This window comes from Gossypium hirsutum, chromosome A08 (assembly GCF_007990345.1).
Source record: "Gossypium hirsutum isolate 1008001.06 chromosome A08, Gossypium_hirsutum_v2.1, whole genome shotgun sequence".
NCBI lineage: Eukaryota > Viridiplantae > Streptophyta > Magnoliopsida > Malvales > Malvaceae > Gossypium > Gossypium hirsutum.
In genome coordinates this window covers 122,070,426-122,090,045 of record NC_053431.1, presented here as the reverse complement: position 1 = coordinate 122,090,045, position 19,620 = coordinate 122,070,426, and the positions used below count along the sequence as shown (strand labels likewise).

At 35.2% G+C, this 19,620-nt stretch overlaps 3 protein-coding genes and 1 non-coding gene across 4 annotated transcripts; all 4 read right to left on the bottom strand.

Moving 5' to 3' along the window:
* Nucleotides 1–4,929: 4,929 nt before the first annotated feature.
* Nucleotides 4,930–7,064, bottom strand: LOC107893938 (GTP-binding protein SAR1A). Its single transcript, XM_016819091.2, has 3 exons — nt 6,542–7,064; nt 6,134–6,265; nt 4,930–5,452 (listed from the first exon to the last, which is right to left on the bottom strand). The coding sequence occupies exons 1-3, from the start codon at nt 6,668–6,670 to the stop codon at nt 5,132–5,134; spliced, it is 582 nt and encodes a 193-aa protein (XP_016674580.1). The 5' UTR covers nt 6,671–7,064; the 3' UTR covers nt 4,930–5,131.
* LOC121205478 (small nucleolar RNA snoR83) lies at nt 5,670–5,793 on the bottom strand. The gene has a single exon (XR_005900555.1). It is a non-coding gene; the product is annotated as a small nucleolar RNA snoR83 (small nucleolar RNA).
* Nucleotides 7,065–7,734: 670 nt separating the features above from the next.
* On the bottom strand, nt 7,735–11,088 carry LOC107893910 (pyrophosphate-energized vacuolar membrane proton pump). Its single transcript, XM_016819058.2, has 8 exons — nt 10,597–11,088; nt 9,945–10,519; nt 9,454–9,833; nt 9,288–9,374; nt 8,862–9,192; nt 8,355–8,765; nt 8,217–8,276; nt 7,735–8,141 (listed from the first exon to the last, which is right to left on the bottom strand). Exons 1-8 carry the CDS (start codon nt 10,826–10,828, stop codon nt 7,935–7,937), a joined length of 2,283 nt encoding a protein of 760 aa, XP_016674547.1. The 5' UTR covers nt 10,829–11,088; the 3' UTR covers nt 7,735–7,934.
* A 2,023-nt stretch (nt 11,089–13,111) lies between these two features.
* Nucleotides 13,112–19,594, bottom strand: LOC107893929 (RNA pseudouridine synthase 1). The gene is made up of 2 exons (XM_016819077.2): nt 19,189–19,594; nt 13,112–14,176 (listed from the first exon to the last, which is right to left on the bottom strand). Exons 1-2 carry the CDS (start codon nt 19,559–19,561, stop codon nt 13,500–13,502), a joined length of 1,050 nt encoding a protein of 349 aa, XP_016674566.1. The 5' UTR covers nt 19,562–19,594; the 3' UTR covers nt 13,112–13,499.
* Nucleotides 19,595–19,620: the final 26 nt, after the last annotated feature.

The window sequence follows — 19,620 nt, the reverse complement described above, 5'->3', positions numbered from 1 at the left end:
TTGTCATTTGCATATTTGATTAAACACTGATTTGTTTCAAAGATAACTTTGAAACCCTTTTGAATTAACTGGCCATCACTCAACAAATTTTAATTGTAACAGTGCCTTTTCCCTTAACTAGAATGTACTCTCCATTGCCAATCTTTACTTGGGAAACTACTGAATTATCCAATTCTCTGAAAAGATCACGAACAAAAGTCATATGATTGGTGCAACCAATGTCAATGAGTCATTTCACTTCGACAGATTGCAAGCAAGTGACCACAAAGAGTTGCTCCTCCTCTTCTTTATTAGCAACTTGAGCAACATTCTTTTGCTACAAATTCACTTGTGTGACAATCTTTTGCTGAGTATTGCTTTTGCAAAAATTTTGATGATGTTCCATCTTTTGGCACTTTTCACATTGCTGGTCTAGCTTTCTCCAGCCTTTGAAAGGTGGATGCCTCGTTCTTCCGTAGTGCTTACAAGGAGGGAAATCATATTTATTCCTATACTGTAACTGAAGAATCAGAACTTGAATTTCCCTTCTTTCTTTCCCTTTCCTCCTTGACTGTATTGAGCTTCCACAGCTAATGCATCCTCAACAAATCCTTCATGAGCCTTCTCTGCTCTTGTGCATGTAAAGCATTCATCAATTCTGCTAAACTGTAAAGCATTCATCAATTCTGCTAAACTAACCTTTGAAAGATCTTTAGTATTTTCCAAAGAGAAAATGGTAGCTTCAATACTTCAGAAACATTTATAAGAATTTTTTTGAACTAATCTGAAATCAATAAATTCAAATCCAAATAATCTTATTTTGTTTGCGATTCCAAGCAATTTGTCGAAGTACTCCTTCATCGTCTCGAAATACTTTATCAAGTTTAGCATTTTCATGCCTTTAATTCTTTCATCTCCTTTATACTCTTCCTTCAAAAAATTTCAAACTTCAAAGGTTGATTTCATTCTCATGGTTTTGAGAAAGATTTCAGATGAGACTACAGCAAATAATGTAACTCTTGCATTTGATTTTCTTGATTTTCTCTCCTTTGTGATTCTTGATTTGCGCCATAGTCGAATTGATAGATAATGAATGAACTTCGTAATCCTCCTCCGCAGCATCCCAAAGATCATTTGCCTTTAGATGAGTCTCCACATCTTCCCAAAGATCATTTGCCTTTAGATGAGCCTTCATCCTTACTACCCAGACATGGTAACCTTTACCGGATGGTGCATGTGCAGTGAAAGGAATTTTTGAATCCATAGAAAGAGAAGGAAGACAAAATATTTTCCTTTAGTAACAGTTCCCTCGAGAAGATGGCTATAATACTAGAGTTTTTTGAGAAAAAACTTTAGAGCGAAAAGAAAACAAGAAAGTCAAAAGGAAAGTAAAAAATAATTTTTATTGAAAGTGTATTTTATTGAACTGAAAACTAGTGTTTATATTGAAAAAAAATTCAACAACTAAAAATAGAATACTAAAATATTCATAATTTCTAAAAAATTTCTAGAACTTAACAAAGCAGAAATTACTAAAATTAGCTAAATTATTTTGTTATGCTAGCTGAAGCAAATCTTCATGAGAAACCCTTATCAAAGACCAAAAAGCAAAGCATGGATTAGTAGCTTACCAGAGGATATTTTGTCTCACATTCTGTCCTTTGTGGAACTAAGAGAAGCTGTCAAAACCTTAGTTTTGTCGAAAAGATGGAAAAGAATTTGGACTTGGATTCATTGTATAAACTTAAATAACAAACCATATCTAAGATTTTTCAACCGAGATTTGTTGTCTATGAAAGAAGAGAACAAGCGAAGAACTAGCTTCATTAATTTCGTTAAATGAGATTTTAACTGGGAATAACGATAGGATATTGTCCCTTACAAGCTTTTCTTTTTGGTATTATTTTGGTTCTAGAGAAGATACTGTATATGAAGAAATCCCATCTCTTGTTCAATGAATTATTGCTGCTGCTGCTGCTGTTACGTCCATTCTCAAGAATTTTTATTTTGGTATTGGAGTTGGTGGTATCAACATGCCTCCTATCCTTTTCCAATGCCAAAACCTGGTAACCCTTACAGTAATTTCTTTTTATTCCAACATGATTTGTGTTGATGTCCCTGAAACTGTCTGTCTTTCAAGCCCCATCTTCATAATGTATACTTCAAGCATGAAAACTCATTGAAAATTGAGAGAATTTTGGTCATTCTTTTTTTGAAGAAAAACTTGGCAAATGGGAGAGGAATAACCCTTTCCTTTTAACAAATTTTCAACATAGGCAATTTGCTTAGAGGAGCTTGGGTAAATTCCAAAATAGGATCTCTTTTCTCTAAAATGTTATTTTCTAATTTTCTCACATTGACCCTACTAATTTTATTAATCTTACAATTTAATCCATAGGCCTTAATTACTAAACACTCATACTAATCAATTACTAATTCTAATAGATAACTACATCATAATTAAAAAAGAGCTAATTTATTATTGTATTTATTCTCAAAAATTTCTTAATTTAACTTTTTTAAGTGACTTGATTTAAAAATTTTAGGTCAAAACTGAACATCTCAAAATTTGGAGAGTTACAAATATACACCTAGAGTTTAGTAGTAACATAAGTTCAATGATGGAGAAACTTTTGATTTAGTTATCTATTCTCTGCCCATTGTTGCCCTCTCAGTATTAATGATATTAATTGGGTAAACTAATTGGGTAAACTAGAGCTAGTGGCCCAAATTTTAATGATTTTTGTTTTGGTCATTCGAATTTTATTTTTAAATTTAATTACTTATGTTAGTTCAATTTTATTTTGTAGTCACTCCATCGTTAAAATGCTTTGATGACTAGTTAAAAATATTGATGTATTATTCTTTTTATTGATATAGTAATAATTTTTGCCTTTTAACATTTTATAGAATTTATCAATTTGATCTTAATTTTAAAAATTTTAACAAATTTATCCCTCAAATGTTTTACATATTATCTCAATTAGAACCTAGTCTTAAAAATTCAAAAAATTATAATTATAAAAAATTTAAAATAAAAAATACATAAAAAGTTCAAAAAGATATAAATTTTAAAAAATAATATAAAACAAATATATTTATAAAAATATTTAAAATTTTTAAAAAATAAAATAAATGTGTTGAATATGAAAATGAAAGAGATTAGTCGAAGTCACGTTGAAGATTGTGGGGGTGAGTTGACCCATAAAAATTAAATGAAAATATTACTTATAATTTTTTAAAACTTTTATATAATTGATGTATTAATTTAATTTTTTTTAAAATAACTCCACAAGAATTCGAAAAAGGCCCACAAATTTTTGAAAATAAATTATTTTATATAAAAATAAATGAATCTCTCCCCAATAAAAAACGTAAGAATCCTTAATTTTTTTATTTTCTTTCAACACTGAGTCACTTTTTTTTTTAAATTTCTTTTATTCTCTTTCTAGAATTTTTACATTAAAGGCATTTAATGTTTCAATACTTTTATGTTGAACTTCCAACTTGGTAACAACTCTTCTTTTTCTTTTTATATTTTATTGATAAATTTATAAAAAATTAGGATTGGAACTCTTCTTATGATAGATTAAGATTTCTATGCAAATTTTATTTATTTTAGTTATTGAATAATTTTAGGATTATTGATTTTGCATGAGATTCCTAACATCGTGATTGAGTAATAATTTTAGAGGTTGATTAATAAAAATTTATTTCTGTTAGTGTGATTATTGTGAATCTTGTGTTCGAAAATTTAATATATTGCATTCTCATGACACAAAAGCACTTAAGTGAAAGAAAATTATACTAGTGGTATGTTGGCTTAAAAAATCCAGAGCTATTTAACTTTTATCAATTTTGAAAATGATTATTTAAGAACAATTAATCACAACGTTAATAGTTTGTATAACTTTAATTGATAATAAAACAATTTTAACTCTCAAAATTTACATATTCTATCCGTATATACATATATATACATATATATATATATGAAACTATAAATATTTTTATATATTCATTTTTCATTTTTCATTTTTTTTAAAATTTTATACATTTTTTCAAATAAGCTTTTTTAAAATCAAAAATCAAATTTGTGAACATGTAAATATTGAGAGATTAATTTGTTATTAAATCAATCAAATCAATTAGAATTAGATACCATTGATAGAAAATATTAATTTTCATGGTTATTTGTGTTTATTTATTCACTTTTGAAATTAATGACATTAAATTGCTTCACTTTTTTAGAGGATTGAAATTGAGAATAAGAATATAAAATTTGGAACTATAGAGGGACTATAAAAGTCACCCCTAGCCTCATGATACGATATATGCCTCAATAGAAGAAACACTTATCAATGGCCGTCTGACGGTATAGAAACAAAGAAGCAAGCAAAGAAAGAAGACAGGATCAGTGGCTTACCAGACAAATATTTTGTCTCACATTCCGCCATTTGTGTAAGAGAAGCCGTTAAAACCTGGTTTTGTCGAAAAGATGGGAAATTCATTCATTGTATATGCTTAAATTAACTAATCATGTTTACCATTGATTCATTTGTTGCAGATAGCATTGTTTTGCACCAGATTGCCATAATTCTTGCAGTTGCTCAAGAAGAAGCTTACTAATTTACCTTAGTTTCACAATTTGATCCATTTGAAAATAGGGCGTTGTAATGATATCATACCTTGCATTTGAAACATAGGTAAGTAGAGGTATGATAATTTCATGACGAGTGTGTGTGTATATATATATTGTGCTTCCTCAGCATTTCTTCACCTCAGAAGCATTCATATGGTGGTCACCAGAATCGGTCCTTTGAGATGATAGAAACTCACTTAGTAGTTCGGAAGAAAGAAGGCATTGAAATGGTTGAATACTTTTAGAATAATGGAGAACTGTTGAAAAAGGAGGCTATAACTTCATATGCAAAAAGGGATAACATAGAATGGAAGAAAAAGTGAAAGGGGAACCCTCTAAATTAACCCAAATCATCAATTACTTATATGTCTCATTGTTTCGTAGAGGGGAGGTATGCTTACCAATTCAAACAAAAATGGAAGAAAAAGTGAAAGGGATAACCCAACTAAATCCAGTATAAAAATAACATTAAGAAAGAAAGCATAGCATGTCTGATTTCTCTTTAGCTACCTACTTAATGTACTGAGATACCCACTTGAAACCATCTCCATAACCCATTTTTCGGACAATGCTACACATGAATACCTCGAGGGGACGAACATTGGAGTCTCCCAAATTGACCTTACCCTTGCCTGTGGTGAAATTGGTCAGGCCAAGGTGATAACGCAACTCATCTTCCGAGGCAGCATATGGTATATCGATCTTGTTACCCAATATCAAGAATGGAACATTAGCCAAAGATTCATCAGAGAGGAGAGCATCCAACTCCTTTTTCGACTCAGCAAACCTCTCCTTGTCGTAAGCATCTACCAGGTAAACAACTGCATCCACCTACAAACAAATTCAAACAAATTACGGTAACTATGCTCCCCTTCCTAACATGACATCCGTAAAAACAAAACTGAAAAAACTTGAATGAATCTATTGTGAAAGAGTTCGAACAAAATGAAGAACCAGAGTGCACATAGAGAATCCCATTTTATTACTTTTACAATATTCCTACACTGAAATCTTCATATTGTTACTGCACTAACATAGAATGCAATCGTATTGTGTGAAGAGGTACTATTAAAACAACTTCCTGTTAAAATTAAAGCTGTTATCAGCGAACTCCCCATCCTCATTCTTTGCCCCTCATGAATCAGATAATCACAAGAACCATTATCTAGGATTATAGAGGCACACTTGGAGAAGCCTACTACGACAAACACTATTGCAATCGCACAGATCCTCAAGTGAAATAACAAAGAAGAAAAGCAACCAACCAGACCCGATTACCCATATTTTTAAAATCCCTATTTATGTAATCCAACAAACATTACCATAGTTACCAAACATGAATAACAATTCGCTTATGCACTTTAGAATTTATTACCTAATGCTCAATTAAACAATGAATAACATTTCCAAACGATGAAGTCTATGCTGCACATCATTAATGAACACCTAACACACACACACGCATATCAAATTGCAACTAATCAGATGGATTTGTAGGTAAAAGAAATGTACCTTGGCGTAGTAATCTTTCCAAACTCTTCGAGCAATCTGATGGCCTCCCAAATCAAAAGCTTTAAACTTGATTTTCCCAATGCTCAATTCCTCTGATGTGGGATGCTGTGTTGGCTGATGCTGAACTAATCTCTGCCAAATCCCATTAAAACCCAACTTCGAATTAACTTTAAAAAAAAATAGAGCAAGCACCCCTTTTTTTATTTTCTTCGTTTGATAAAATAAAAATTTTCCAGCTAACGGCTAATCTCTACAAAAATCCCATCAATAGTACAAGAGTAGAACATGTTAAATGGCATTCAAAACATTGTTAGATCGAAATATTAGAGCTCTATCAGAAAAAAAACCAACAAAATTGAACACAAATCTAATTCCCCAGACTCATAAAGGGTGGAATTATGAAAATACCTCATCTTTGAGCATGTGAAGCAGCGTGGTTTTGCCAGCATTATCAAGCCCTAAAAACAAGATCTTGGCCTCTTTATGCCATAGACCGAGGGAGGTAAGAATCCCATAGAACCAATCGAACAAAAACATGATCTAGATTTATTTTTTCCTTCACCAAAACTAATTAACCCTAAAAGAAAAAAAGAAATGAATCTTCAGTCAAAGTAAAACAGAGGGAGAGAGTTGGTGAGTATATAAATAAGGGCGAGTTGGCGAGTTTTGACTGGGTGGGTGAGTTGTTCGGACCAATCAATGCTTCAAATCGCAAGTGTAGTTGGGGGTGGGGCGACGGCAATGGATCTTATTTTGGATCTGATCTTTTAGTCGGAGACAAAAGTTTTTTTGTTGGTCTCTCTTTCTATTGGGCTTCGTATTATACAGCCCTAATCCCTGCTTTTGTTTTATTTCAGCCTTTTCCTTAACTCTATTACCCTAATCATGTCTTTTTAAAGATTAAATTTTGGCATGGAGATTGACAAGGAGGGTGGCTATCCCTAAGGAGAAGTTCGTTTTGAGCACTTAAAGAAGATTAGGACTCAATGCCTTTTGGAATAGAGCTATGATTTTGTGGAAACCTATGCAACCTGTTCAGTTAGTTGATCTTGGGAACAATTATTTTATGGAAAAGTTTCATCCTAAGGACTAAAGTTCTTTCGGAAGTGTCGTGGATTGTTTATGGTTAGTGCTTAACGATTCAATCGTGTTCTGCTCTCTTTTATTTACGACGTCTTAGTTACATTAGATGGTTTTTATTGTTTGGATTCGCCTATCAGGATTATCATGTGCATCCTATAAACAATATGTACTTGATTGAGAAAAAATTTAGGCTGATGGTTCTTTTTGACATGTGGAATATGAACTTGATTGAGAAAAAATTTAGACTGATGGTTCTTTTTGACATGTGGAATATGAGATTTTTTCTTAAAATTTTTATAAATTTTAAAAATCCTAAATAAAAAAAATTTCTATTTTAGGAGATGAACACCTACCAACCCCGACATAGTTACGCCATTGCCTAAAGTCATTATTGATATTTGCGGCTAAAATTTTGTATATTATTATTATTTATCCCTCAAAAATAAATTCCTTAAAAGATAATATTAAATTGTTTTGAGATTTGAAGTTAGAATCTAACCATTTGCAATTTTTTAAAGTTCCTCAAAACAAAATCATTTTTATTCAATCATAAACTTACCATGTTGATATAAGAACTAACTTAGAAGCAAGGCCTGACTTTCCTTTACATCTCTTATTCTTAATACAAAAGTTCCCCATATCCTCTAACTTACAACTCTACTGTTGATATATATATATATATGCATGTATGTATTTATTGTTAAAAGGAGCTTGAAATTTAGATGAATTTGAAAAGAAAGCCTCCATGAGCGGCGAAGAAAGGAGCAAAGACCAAAGATTCAACAGCCATGAGCTTGATGAGGATGTTGAGTGATGGACCTGAAGTGTCTTTCAGTGGATCCCCTATTGTGTCTCCTATCACTGCTGCCTTGTGACATTCTGAACCTTTTGGTCCCAATGACTTTGCATGTTCGCTAACTCCCGCCTTTTAACACATAAAACCATTAATTGCAAGACAAACCCAATGCTTACAACATCATAAAACAATTTGTAGGCTTACCTCAATGTATTTCTTGGCATTATCCCATGCTCCTCCTGTGTTTGAAGCTGAGATGGCAACCTATGGCAACACAAATTTTGATCATGGCGTTTGTTTATATGAACATAGGCTGGTAAAAGTGATGGAAATGTTTCGTACCTGGACACCAGAAACTAGTGCACCAGCTAGGACACCAGCGAGAGTTTCGACCCCGAAAAGGATTCCTACTATAAGTGGAGTAAGCATAACGAGTGCACCGGGTGGGATCATTTCGCGGAGTGAGGCATCGGTTGATATCTTGACGCAGTTTGCGTAGTCTGGTTTTACCCTGCCTTCCATTAGTCCTGGAATTGTATTGAATTGCCGACGAACCTCTTCAACCATTTTGAGAGCTGCGCTTCCGACACTTTTCATTGTCATGGCGGAAAACCAGTAAGGGAGCATGGCTCCAATTATGAGACCAATGAAAGCCTTTGGTGTCAATACATCTACGGTTTTGATGCCTGCTCTGCTAACATAGGCACCAAATAAAGCAAGTGAAACAAGGGCTGCCGATCCGATTGCGAAACCCTGAGATGAAAAAGCAGAATACATGGCATTTTTTTAGTGGAAGGGCCAATGATGAATTTGAAGAAAAAGATCATGGAAGTAACTTATAAATCTTACCTTCCCAATAGCTGCAGTGGTATTTCCTGCAGCGTCTAAAGCATCGGTTCTTTCGCGAATCTTGTGACTCATTCCGGCCATTTCTGCAATACCACCAGCATTGTCACTTATGGGACCATATGCATCGATTGCAAGACCGGTGGCTATAGTGCTGAGCATCCCCAAAGCGGCCACCGCGATTCCATACATTGCAGCCAGGCTAAAGCTCACGTAAATAGCGATGGCAATGGCAAATATGGGGATAATGACCGATTTGTATCCCAGAGCCAACCCGAAAATCACATTTGTTGCAGCTCCTGTCCTGCAAGCATCTGCTACATCCTGCACCGGACTGGAAAAATATTCAAAGAGGACGGTAAGCATAAGCTTTATATCAATTCTAATCTAACAATTAACACACCGATGAAGACTCGCAAACATCCTCACCTGTAAGCATTGCTAGTATAATATTCTGTAGTATAACCGATAATGAGTCCAGCCCACAATCCGATAGCAACACAGAAGAATAAGTGCCTGCATTATACATAATCATTAAATAAAGCAAAGGGGAGTGAATTCAAATGAAGAGGAAAACAGTTTACAGGTTGCATACCAATTCTTCACTTCCTTTTCAGTTCCAAAATTGAAGAGAGTGAATTCTGATGGCAATGCAAAGAAGCTAACGACAGCAATCCCAGCAGTCATGAGAACGGTGGAGATAAGCAGTTGTCGTTTTAATGATGGTTCGATGTCACTTACTTTCTTGATCTCAAACAGATCAGTTGCAAAAAGTGTAGTTATCAAACATACCACAATTCCCATTGAGCTAATGAGCAAGGGATAAGACATTGCTGTAAACTCATGGCTGATACCAAAGGATGATATGGATGCAACAAAAAGAGCAGCACATGATGATTCAGCATAAGATCCAAATAGATCAGATCCCATTCCAGCAATGTCTCCTACATTATCACCCACATTATCGGCAATAACCTGTTTAAAAGTTGTGTTAGAACTCAAGAACTATCTACCAGACGTCGACTGTTCTTATGAAAAAAAGACTTAAAATGCTAAAATAGATGAGGAGGGACTGTGGGAACTTACAGCTGGATTTCGTGGATCATCTTCGGGGATATTCCGCTCGACTTTACCGACAAGATCAGCACCAACATCGGCTGCTTTCGTATATATTCCTCCCCCAACTCTTCCAAACAGGGCCATAGAAGAACCACCTAGACCATAACCCGTAATAGATTCATAGAGTCCTTCCCAGTCATCACCATAGTAGAGTTTAAACAAATTGATGGAAACATAGAGCACCAAAAGGCCATTGGCTGCAAGCAGGAAACCCATGACAGCTCCAGAGCGGAAAGCTGTTATAAATGCCTTGCCAACACCTTTCCTTGCTTCTAATGTTGTTCTGGCATTGGCATAAGTTGCAATCTTCATCCCTAGATAACCTGAGAGGACTGAAGTAAGAGCCCCTAGCAAGAAAGCAATTGTGCTAAAGATGGCATTTGCCAGGGCTGGTTTGCAAGTGTTTCCCTGGCTGTATGTGCATGGTTCGCTTTTGGTGCTGAAGCCCTTAACTGAACCAAGGAAGAGGAATATGATAGCACCAAATACACACATGAAGATACCAAGATACTTGTATTCAGTAAAGAGAAAAGAGGTTGCTCCTGTGAACATAATACTAACAGTGTTAGTGGAAAGTAACAGACATTATAAATCAAAATTTACAGAAATAAAAGCTCACCAACAGAAATGGCATGTTGAATCTCCGTACACTTGATGGAAATCTCAAGATTGTTAATACCCTCTTCTTCTTCATCAGATTCAATCAGTTTTTGTTTATATCCATTGCTTGAATCCTGTGATGAGAGCTTCACCCTAGAGACCAAAAACCATTGAAGCACTGCAAAACCAATGCCCACCAAGGAAGCTAAAGGTATCAGAATTTGGGTAAGACCCTCACTCAAGGCACTCATCTCCACAAACTCTCAGCAATATTTCACTTTGTTTCTCGGCTTGTCTTAGCAAAATGTAGTAAAAGAAAACTAGTGTTTGGAAATTTGAACTCAATGGAAAAAAGTGGTCTTACAGGCACTGCATGGCTATTGAAATAGACTAACTGGTTGTTTTGAACGACAGATGGGACAAAAATGATTAGATTCTTCTAAACCTTGGATGTGTTTACCAGTTGTTTTGATTAGCAGTTTTAAGTTTTTGTCATTGTCCTTATCCAATGTGCTCCTTTCACAATCCACATTTAAGATCATGCTGTAAAAGGTTTTCTTAAGTTGGATCAACAACAGCATTTACTATGTGGGGAGATAAGATCAAAATGCATCAATTATTAATTCAATATTCATTAATTAACTGCAGACTAATTAATCATTTACTTTTACTTTTTCCATATCCATGAAGCTTCTAATTGCTTGAACTTATTCAACTTTTAGCTGCATTTATTTTGAATTTTCAACTGCTATGTTCTCCATCTGTTCAAAAATGAGAAAAGTAACTTATTTTATAATATAACTCTAATTCTTGATAGTCACCATTTATTGTAAGCATTATTTTATATGTATATGAATATAAACTTCACTAGATCAACCTGCCACGGCATTGCTTCCATTGGTAAGATAGGGGTTTTTGGCTTTGGTGTTCAACAGGCTAACCTATGATTTTGACAATTACACAATTCATTAAAAATTTCTCTTCAAGCAAATTACAAAGAAGTATTCATATTAAAGATCAAGGGTGGGTCAAAACATTGAAATAGACAAGTCGTTAAACCTAAGCATATAGTCATCTTGCAGGTTATTGAAATTTCTAGTAGAAATGTGTAGATATTTTTCGGTTCCCAAGTTTTCAAAATTACCAACAAATGTCTTCTTTGTTAACATAGCAAGGTCAGCCAAGTGGTTTAGGTCCTTTCTTTTTCACTGATGTAAGCAAGTGGTCTATGTACTATTATAAAAAAATAAAATAAGCTCAAATTGTATCAAAATTAACATTTGTTGTTAAAAAATTATATGAATTTTTTTTCATTTATAGTTTAAATTTAAACAAAAAATTTTATTTGCAAAATTATAAAAAAATCTTTAAAATAATAACTTTTTAAAACAATAAATATTAATTCTATTGATATTTGATCTTTTGTTTAATTTTTTTTATAATATAATAATTAAATTGATATAGTTAATAGTAACGAGACTAATTTAATCCTACCCTCATAAAAGTTTAATAAATAAATTTAAAGTAGAAAAACTAATTTGATACAGGAACTATTACCCTTACAAACCCTTACGAGACAATACAATGGGTAGGGTTTTATTTTTTATGTTAACCTATGACGTTTCAGTTATTTTTAAGGGTTAAAAAAAATGATTGGTGCATGCAAATACCATTTCCCTGCATGCTTTCCAGGTCATAAAAACTAGCTACTTTTAACTTTACTGGTTTCATTTTCAGCTTTAGGAAAAGTACCTGGATTGAATATCAAAACACCTTACCAAAAGCCCTTGGTTTGTCACAAATTTGATTTTTATATCTATAGTAATATAATATGTTTAAAACTGTAATAAATTTTATTTTGAAAGTATTATATCTTTTCTATATTTAATAAATTTAAAATAATATATGCATACAATAAGAAAAATGAGATTTGAACTTTTATTATCATAATATTTATTATCTCAACTTTTATTATATTAACTTTTTTATAAATATATTTATTATATAGTTTTTTCACTCAAAGAATATCTCATAATCTAATATTTAAAATGAGGTTATGGTCTAAAGGCTGCAAAAGTTCAAACTATAAAACCCTTAAATGTGCTTTTTTTTTTTTGTAAATACTAAATAAAGAAATAAATTTTTTAGATTCTTAAACCACGGAATTGTCTAATACGATTGTCTAGCCCGCTGTTTGGTGATTAGTGCCAATAATAATAATGATGAGGAGGAGGAATATTTGAGAGGAATAAACCATAAACCAGAAGAAGTTTGTTTACCATAAACTTGCACCCCATTTGTTTGAATGTCTTGTTATTCTGATTTCCGTTTTCCTTTTCAATTGTCTTACCCCCTTTTTATTTCTTTATTCAGTTAACCAACCATAAATTCACTATTCACGTATTTAAGAATTAAGATAACAAATTTTACATAACCTGCAACTTTTGTGTTGACTATAGCAGTAATGTATATGTAAATGTTTCCTAAAGAAAAGAAACAAGAATAACCAATTACACAGACTAACAATATTGCCATTCAGTAAAACACTTACTTAAATTCAGCAATTTGCAACATTCTGGGGGTTAAGAGTTGTCACTATATACATAAATTCAGGCTATTATTTGCCTCCAAAAATCATCAACAGGATAGGGATATTTACAATAAAATGATGTCAAGTGGTTCCTGAAATATATTTCTCAAAAGAAAATAGAAACCGTTGTTGATAATGATACTTACCAACTTGATAACATTTAAGTGAGGAAAAGGTTGCAAAAACAACTGACGAATCATGCTAAAATTGAGGCCTTACAATCGCGTATCCGGTTTGCAAATATGTTGGAATGCAGAATCCTACCAATACCACGAAGAAGGAATAGAAAAGAAGTGTTAAGTGCACATAAGAATGAATGCAGAGAATTCCCTTTAATCTGTTAAGAGCTGCAGTGCTTGGCTCGCCCACAAAGGAAGAGGTGCTTGAATCAGGAGAGGGAAACCAGTAATTGGATGCTGAAAAGTTAAGCTCTCAGCATGAAGCTCGTGGGCGTCATATGTTCTCCCTTTCCACTCATAGACACCCTCATATTTCACATCCCCTCTAATAGGAAACCCAAGATATTGGCAATGCAATCGAATTTGATGTGTCCTTCCACTTCGAGGAAATGCTCTAACCAAAATCTCGTCTTTGTTTGCATCAACATCTGTAATAGCTTTTTCTTCTACTACAATACTATGTTCTTCATCTTTCACACATTCAGATTGCTCCTTGTAATTCTGCTGTCCGTTGATTGATAATACCTCAAATGTAGTTTCCATGTCCCTAACTATGGAACCTCCTGGTAGTTTTCGACCTACATCTCCTGCAGCATATACACGCCATGCTCCGAACTTTGATCGACCATGACCTGATTTGATGGTGATTCTTTCTGATTTTGGAGCTGAACCAATGCAGAAAGCAACATATGTTTTCTGAACCTTGTGATTAGTAAATGCTTTGACAAGCACAGAAGCTACTTTGTGTGACTTGGTTATAACCATGACACCACTTGTGTCACGATCAAGTCGATTGGCCAGATGGAGCTCTAATGTGCTGGCTTGGTTCCCTGGAATTTATAGATACCAAAGTATGTAAACAGCTGATAAAGAAAGAAATTCAATCAGATCAAAAGATAGCTTCTTATACTGATTTTGGATGTTACACTTCCTGAAGAGGTATTAAACTATTAAGGGTCAGAAATAGACAGTGATACAATGCTTTTCAACTCCACAAGCTAACTGAAAATCCATATATGATCCGATGAAGTGAAGCCCATGTAATTTTAGATAATCCAAGGTCACTTTCTGGACTCTGATCCACTGTTAATCCACTGTTAAGGAGCTGTATAAAACTAAAAATACTCTAAACTTATAATATTTCATTTACTAAGGCAACTATTTGCTGCTTCTAAATCATATCAAAATTAATATAGAACTTTTAAGATAAAAAGCCTGACATCAATAAATTGAAAAAAATATATTCCTTTTCACACACCTCTGCATGATTTAAAGTTCGAGTTTTCTCTGCTCTTTGGAGCCCTAACTAGAGGATTGGAACAAGGCACAAGACCTTTGGTGAGTTTTTACCACACTGTCATCTCGGCTCCTGCCCATTTCAAGCTTTCTAAAGATGACTGCTCAGCTTACTAGGGCTATTTAGGGACTGAGGCTCTCGATCTGGGATGTATTTCAAGCTTAGTGATTGAATTGGCTGGAATTGATCTTTATACGCACACTTGCAGAGGCACGTGTTGGTGTAAACCCCTGCCTGTCTCTCACTCCGAACCCTCTTCAAGCGATGAGACCTATCCCACCCAACCTTCCATCAGATTTGTATCTTTTATTAACAATTGTGCTTAGGTATGACTAAATCCACTTTTAGTGAAAAATAGGTGACTGATTATTGGGAGATAAATTACTTTACAATGGAGAAGACTAGCTACTACCATAGACAAGGGTCATGATCTTCATAAGCTGGAATTGTCATGGGCTTGGATACCCAAAGCAAGTTTGAGCTTTGTGAAAGCTCAAATAATAGAAAGACCCCCATTGTGCTAATCCTTTGTGAAACTAAATCAAACAAGGATGGCATAGAGAGGACCAGGAGAACGATACAGATGAAGGCTGTCTTATGGTTGAAAGCGAAGGCCAAAGTGGAGGGCTTGCCTTAATGTTGAAAGAGGACATTGCTCTTGATTTGAACTGTTATTTGCAGAATCATATTGACATGGAGTACCTAGAGGCGAGACAAGCAACGTTCCGACTTACAGACTTTTATGGTGAACAAGTAGCAAGTCAATGAAGTAAGTTATGGGCACTCCTTGCTATCCTAAATAGCCAATTGGTCTTACCTTTAAGAGTTTTGGCAACTTCACCGAGATTATGACCAAAGAAAAAGTGGGAGGCAATCTAAGAGTTGAAATGCAAATGGAAGTTTTCAAAGATGTTGATGAATGTCAGCTTTATGACTTGGGTTTCAAAGGTTCTTGGTACACATGGACTTCTAAAAGACATGCGGATAACAAAATATGTGAGGGACTTGACCAAGCCTTGGTGAATCAGAACTAGATCAATATGTTTCCAAATGCCTATGTCGAGCACCTCCCCCGTGCGACATCTGATCGTTTCCCTATTAGAATTGATTTGCTTGGCCAATAAATTAGGGGGAGCACTAAGGGAAGGAGATGAATCAAACTTTGAAGCTTTATGAACAAAAGAACCTAAGTGCAAACAGGTGATTAGTAACACACAGAGGAATTTCCATCACAGTAGTCTTGTCGAAAATATTCAATTTATTGGGAGAAAACTTCGCGAGTGGCATAATGTTAGCATGGGTAGTGGGAAACCGAATCAAACACTGGCATCAGAAAATCAAAGATATCAAAGAACAGCCAGTTAACCAACAAACCATTGACAGGCTTAAGGAAACCAAGAAAGCACTACAAGCCTTATCTGAAATAGAGATCTAATGGTCCCAACTCCCAACGCTCTCAGATCCTATAGCTCCAAAAGGGAGACAAAAGCACCTCATATGTCCACGCTCAAGCTTCAACCATAAGAAGTAAAAACCATAATTCTCTAGTTGGAAGGCAACAATGGATGCTGGGTTGAGAACAAGGGCATTCAAGATGTGGTTTTAAGGTCCTTTAGGAAACTCTTTGATTCCTCTTACCGAAAGTCCATGAACATATCCTCAATAGAGTCAGGCAAGATGAACTACTCACTTCTCTAGGAATTCAAGGAAGAGGAAATATTGACAGCCCTTAATCAGATGCACCCAACCAAAACTCTTAATTTTGATGGTACATCTGCCTCGTTTTTCCAAAAGTATTGGCTTGTTGTTGGTAAAGAAGTTGTCTCAATTTGCTTAAAGGCCCTCAATAGACTAATCGATCTGTGTGATCTCAATCGCACATAAGCAATCCTTTAAACATTAAACACTTTAGGCCGATTAGCTTATATATCGTCATTTATAAAATTATTGTCAAGGTGATAGTTTACAGGTTGAAACAAATTCTGCTAAGCTAAATAAGTGAGAACCGAAGTGCCTTTGTGTCAAGGAGATTGATTATGGACAATGTTATTGTTACATACGAGCTCATCCATGCTTTGAAAATGAAGAAAAACAAGGAGAAAAGACAATTTGCTTTGAAGCTCAACACGAGTAAAAGCTACAATAGAATAGAATAGCATTATCTTAAGGCAATCATGGAGAAAATGGGTTTTGCAAAAGAATGGGTTGGGCTTATCATGCAAGGTGTTACTACAGCTTCTTATTCGGTTATTGTGACTGGACGGGTTATCAAGACTTTCATACTGAGTTGAGGGTTGAGGTAAGGCAACCATTTATCAACTTTTTGCTGTGACATGCACGGGAGGGTTATCAGCACTATTGCTAAGGGCAGAAAGCCAAGGATAAATGGTGGGTCTACAAGCTAACAGAGCAAGGTTGAGGGTTAACCACCTCCTAGTTGCATATGACAACTTACTTTTAACGCCGATTGAGAAAAGGGTGGGAGAGAAAATAAAAGACATGCTTTCTAAGTATGAACAAAGTTCAGGCCAAACGATTAACTACAAGAAGTCTCTGCTATTCTTTAGTCCGAACACTCACCTTCACCAAAGAATGGAACTCCAACGAATGTTTAGCATCCTTGAAGCCTCAAATCTAGAAAAGTACCCGGGACTACCAAATATCATTGAAAAAGGCAAGAAAAAGGCCTTCCAAGAACTAACTAATAGGGTGCACACAAGAACCCATAGCTGGAAAGGTAGACTTTTATCTCATGGAGGCAAGGAACTGTTCATTAATGCTGTCCTTTGATCACTCCCTACCTATGCCACAAATGTCTTCTTATTTCTAGTCACCCTTTGTAAGAAATTGACAGCAATAATCCGGAAATATTGATAGAGAAACAAACTCAATGGTAGTGGGATTTGTTGGCTAAAATGGGATAATGTTTGTGAACCCAAAAGTATGGGAGGGGTGGGATTCCAAGACCTTCTCCTCTTTAATAAATTTAGGTGACTTCTCCAAAACATAGACTCCTTTTTCTTTAGAGTCCTCCTATCTAGATATTTCCTGAATGGCTCCCTCTTGAATGTGCCCCTCAATTCCAAGCCCTTCTATAGTTCGGGAAGCCTTAGGCAACCAAAAGATGTGCTGGGGAGCAACACCAAAAGGAGTATTGGAGATGGTTCTTCTATTAGGATTTGGGAAGATAGATGGATCCTAATAATGATAACTTCTAAATCCACACGCCACAAGCTCACTTCCAAGAGATGCAACTGTTTCTGCTCTCATCAATTTGGAGCTGCTCAAATAGAAGGAAGGACTAGTTAGGAAAATTTTCAACCATTATGAGGTTGACTAGATTAGTGGGGTTTGCCTGAATAAACCAGGCACACAAACTTGTAACACAATGTGAAGAATGGCTGGTATAGTGTTAGAAGCAAGTATTTAGTCAACTCTCCTTCAAAATGGGACACAGACCTAGACGAAAAGTCTGAAGGAGCTTTTGGTCACTGAACATACCTTGTAAAGTTAGGTTATTCTATTGACTATGCTGCCAGGAGGTTTTGCCAATTAAAGAAATTTGGCCAAAAGGTTGCTGGACATTGAAACAGAATGTGAGCGATGTCAAGGGGAAGAAGAGGATGGGATACTCATGCTAAGGAGCTGCCCACTATCCAAGGAGATGCTCAAACTTAGCGGCTTCTCCCATAGAATCACGTTGTCAAGTATTGCTTGAGTGGTCGATTGGTTAGAAGAGGGGGCAAGATGCCTAGCAAGGATGACTTTGATGGCAGTTATGATGCTCTGGGCTGTTTGGGATGCTCGAAATATTTCATGTGAGCTTTAGCCTACAAGGAAGTTCAAAAGGATGCAAATCACAACCCCACCTATGTGCAATCAAGCATTACACGCTGGAAAGCCCCAAGTGCTAATAAACTGAGAGTGAACCTTGATTGCTCCTTTATTGAAGATGATCCAAAGGGCAGTGTTGGTGTGATGGTCAAGGATCACTAAGGCTTCGTTATGGGGGCTGTGGCTTCCAGAATCAACAAAGCTATGAATGCCTTTATAGTTGAAGCTTTGGCTGCATTTAAAGCCCTTGAATTTGATGCCAAAATGGGGTTCCAACGCATCAATTTGGAAGGCGATGCTTTGCAGTGATAAAGGCTCTAAATGGAACGGATGAGGATTTATCCCCCATTTGCCCTATAGTTTATTTGTAGAGGCTTAATGAGGAATTTCAGTGCTTGCCAAGCCAATCATGGCAAGGAGTTGAATACTATTCACTTATGAATGAATGAATTCCTTTTACATAATAATAATAAAAAAAAAGTCCAATTTCAGGGAAGTACATCTAAGATCAGCTTATTTCAGCCAGAAACAAACTTTACCATGGCAAGAGTTGAATACTTTGCTAATGAGAATATGCAAGTCAACCCAGAAACCAATATTTCACAATTAGCCACAAAGTATAATATATATATATATATTTGGGCAGAAGCCATAAACTAAATTAAAAAGAAGAAAAAAATGGCTGAATAAACCAAGAAAAGGTAGAAAGACCTTCACAGAGCCGATCTGACGGGGCCGAGTCAGATAGAAAGCGAGGAACTGAGGCCAGAATGGTGTCACAATAAATCCCCTGAGGCTTGTTGACAGCAATGAGCCACTCGTCTTCATATAAAATATCACTTCTTGAGAGTCCAAAAAGGCTTGATTTTGAAGAAGCTGACATGGCTCTGGCAAGCTCTATGTCTTTCGAGATTGATGGCAAGGGAGGGGATAGCGGTGTTGGGTAGTTTTGGAGGGAATTGGAATTTGAAGACATTTTTGAGCAGAGGAAGAACAGGGTTCTGGCTCTGGGAAATTTTGACAAGGGTTTTGGACTGTAAAGGAAGAAGCATTGTTGGGCTTGGTGAAGGGAAAAGAAGGGCATTTGTGTCACGTTATGGCAGTTGGTAAATTGGATCTTTCAATTTATCCAGCATTGTCCAA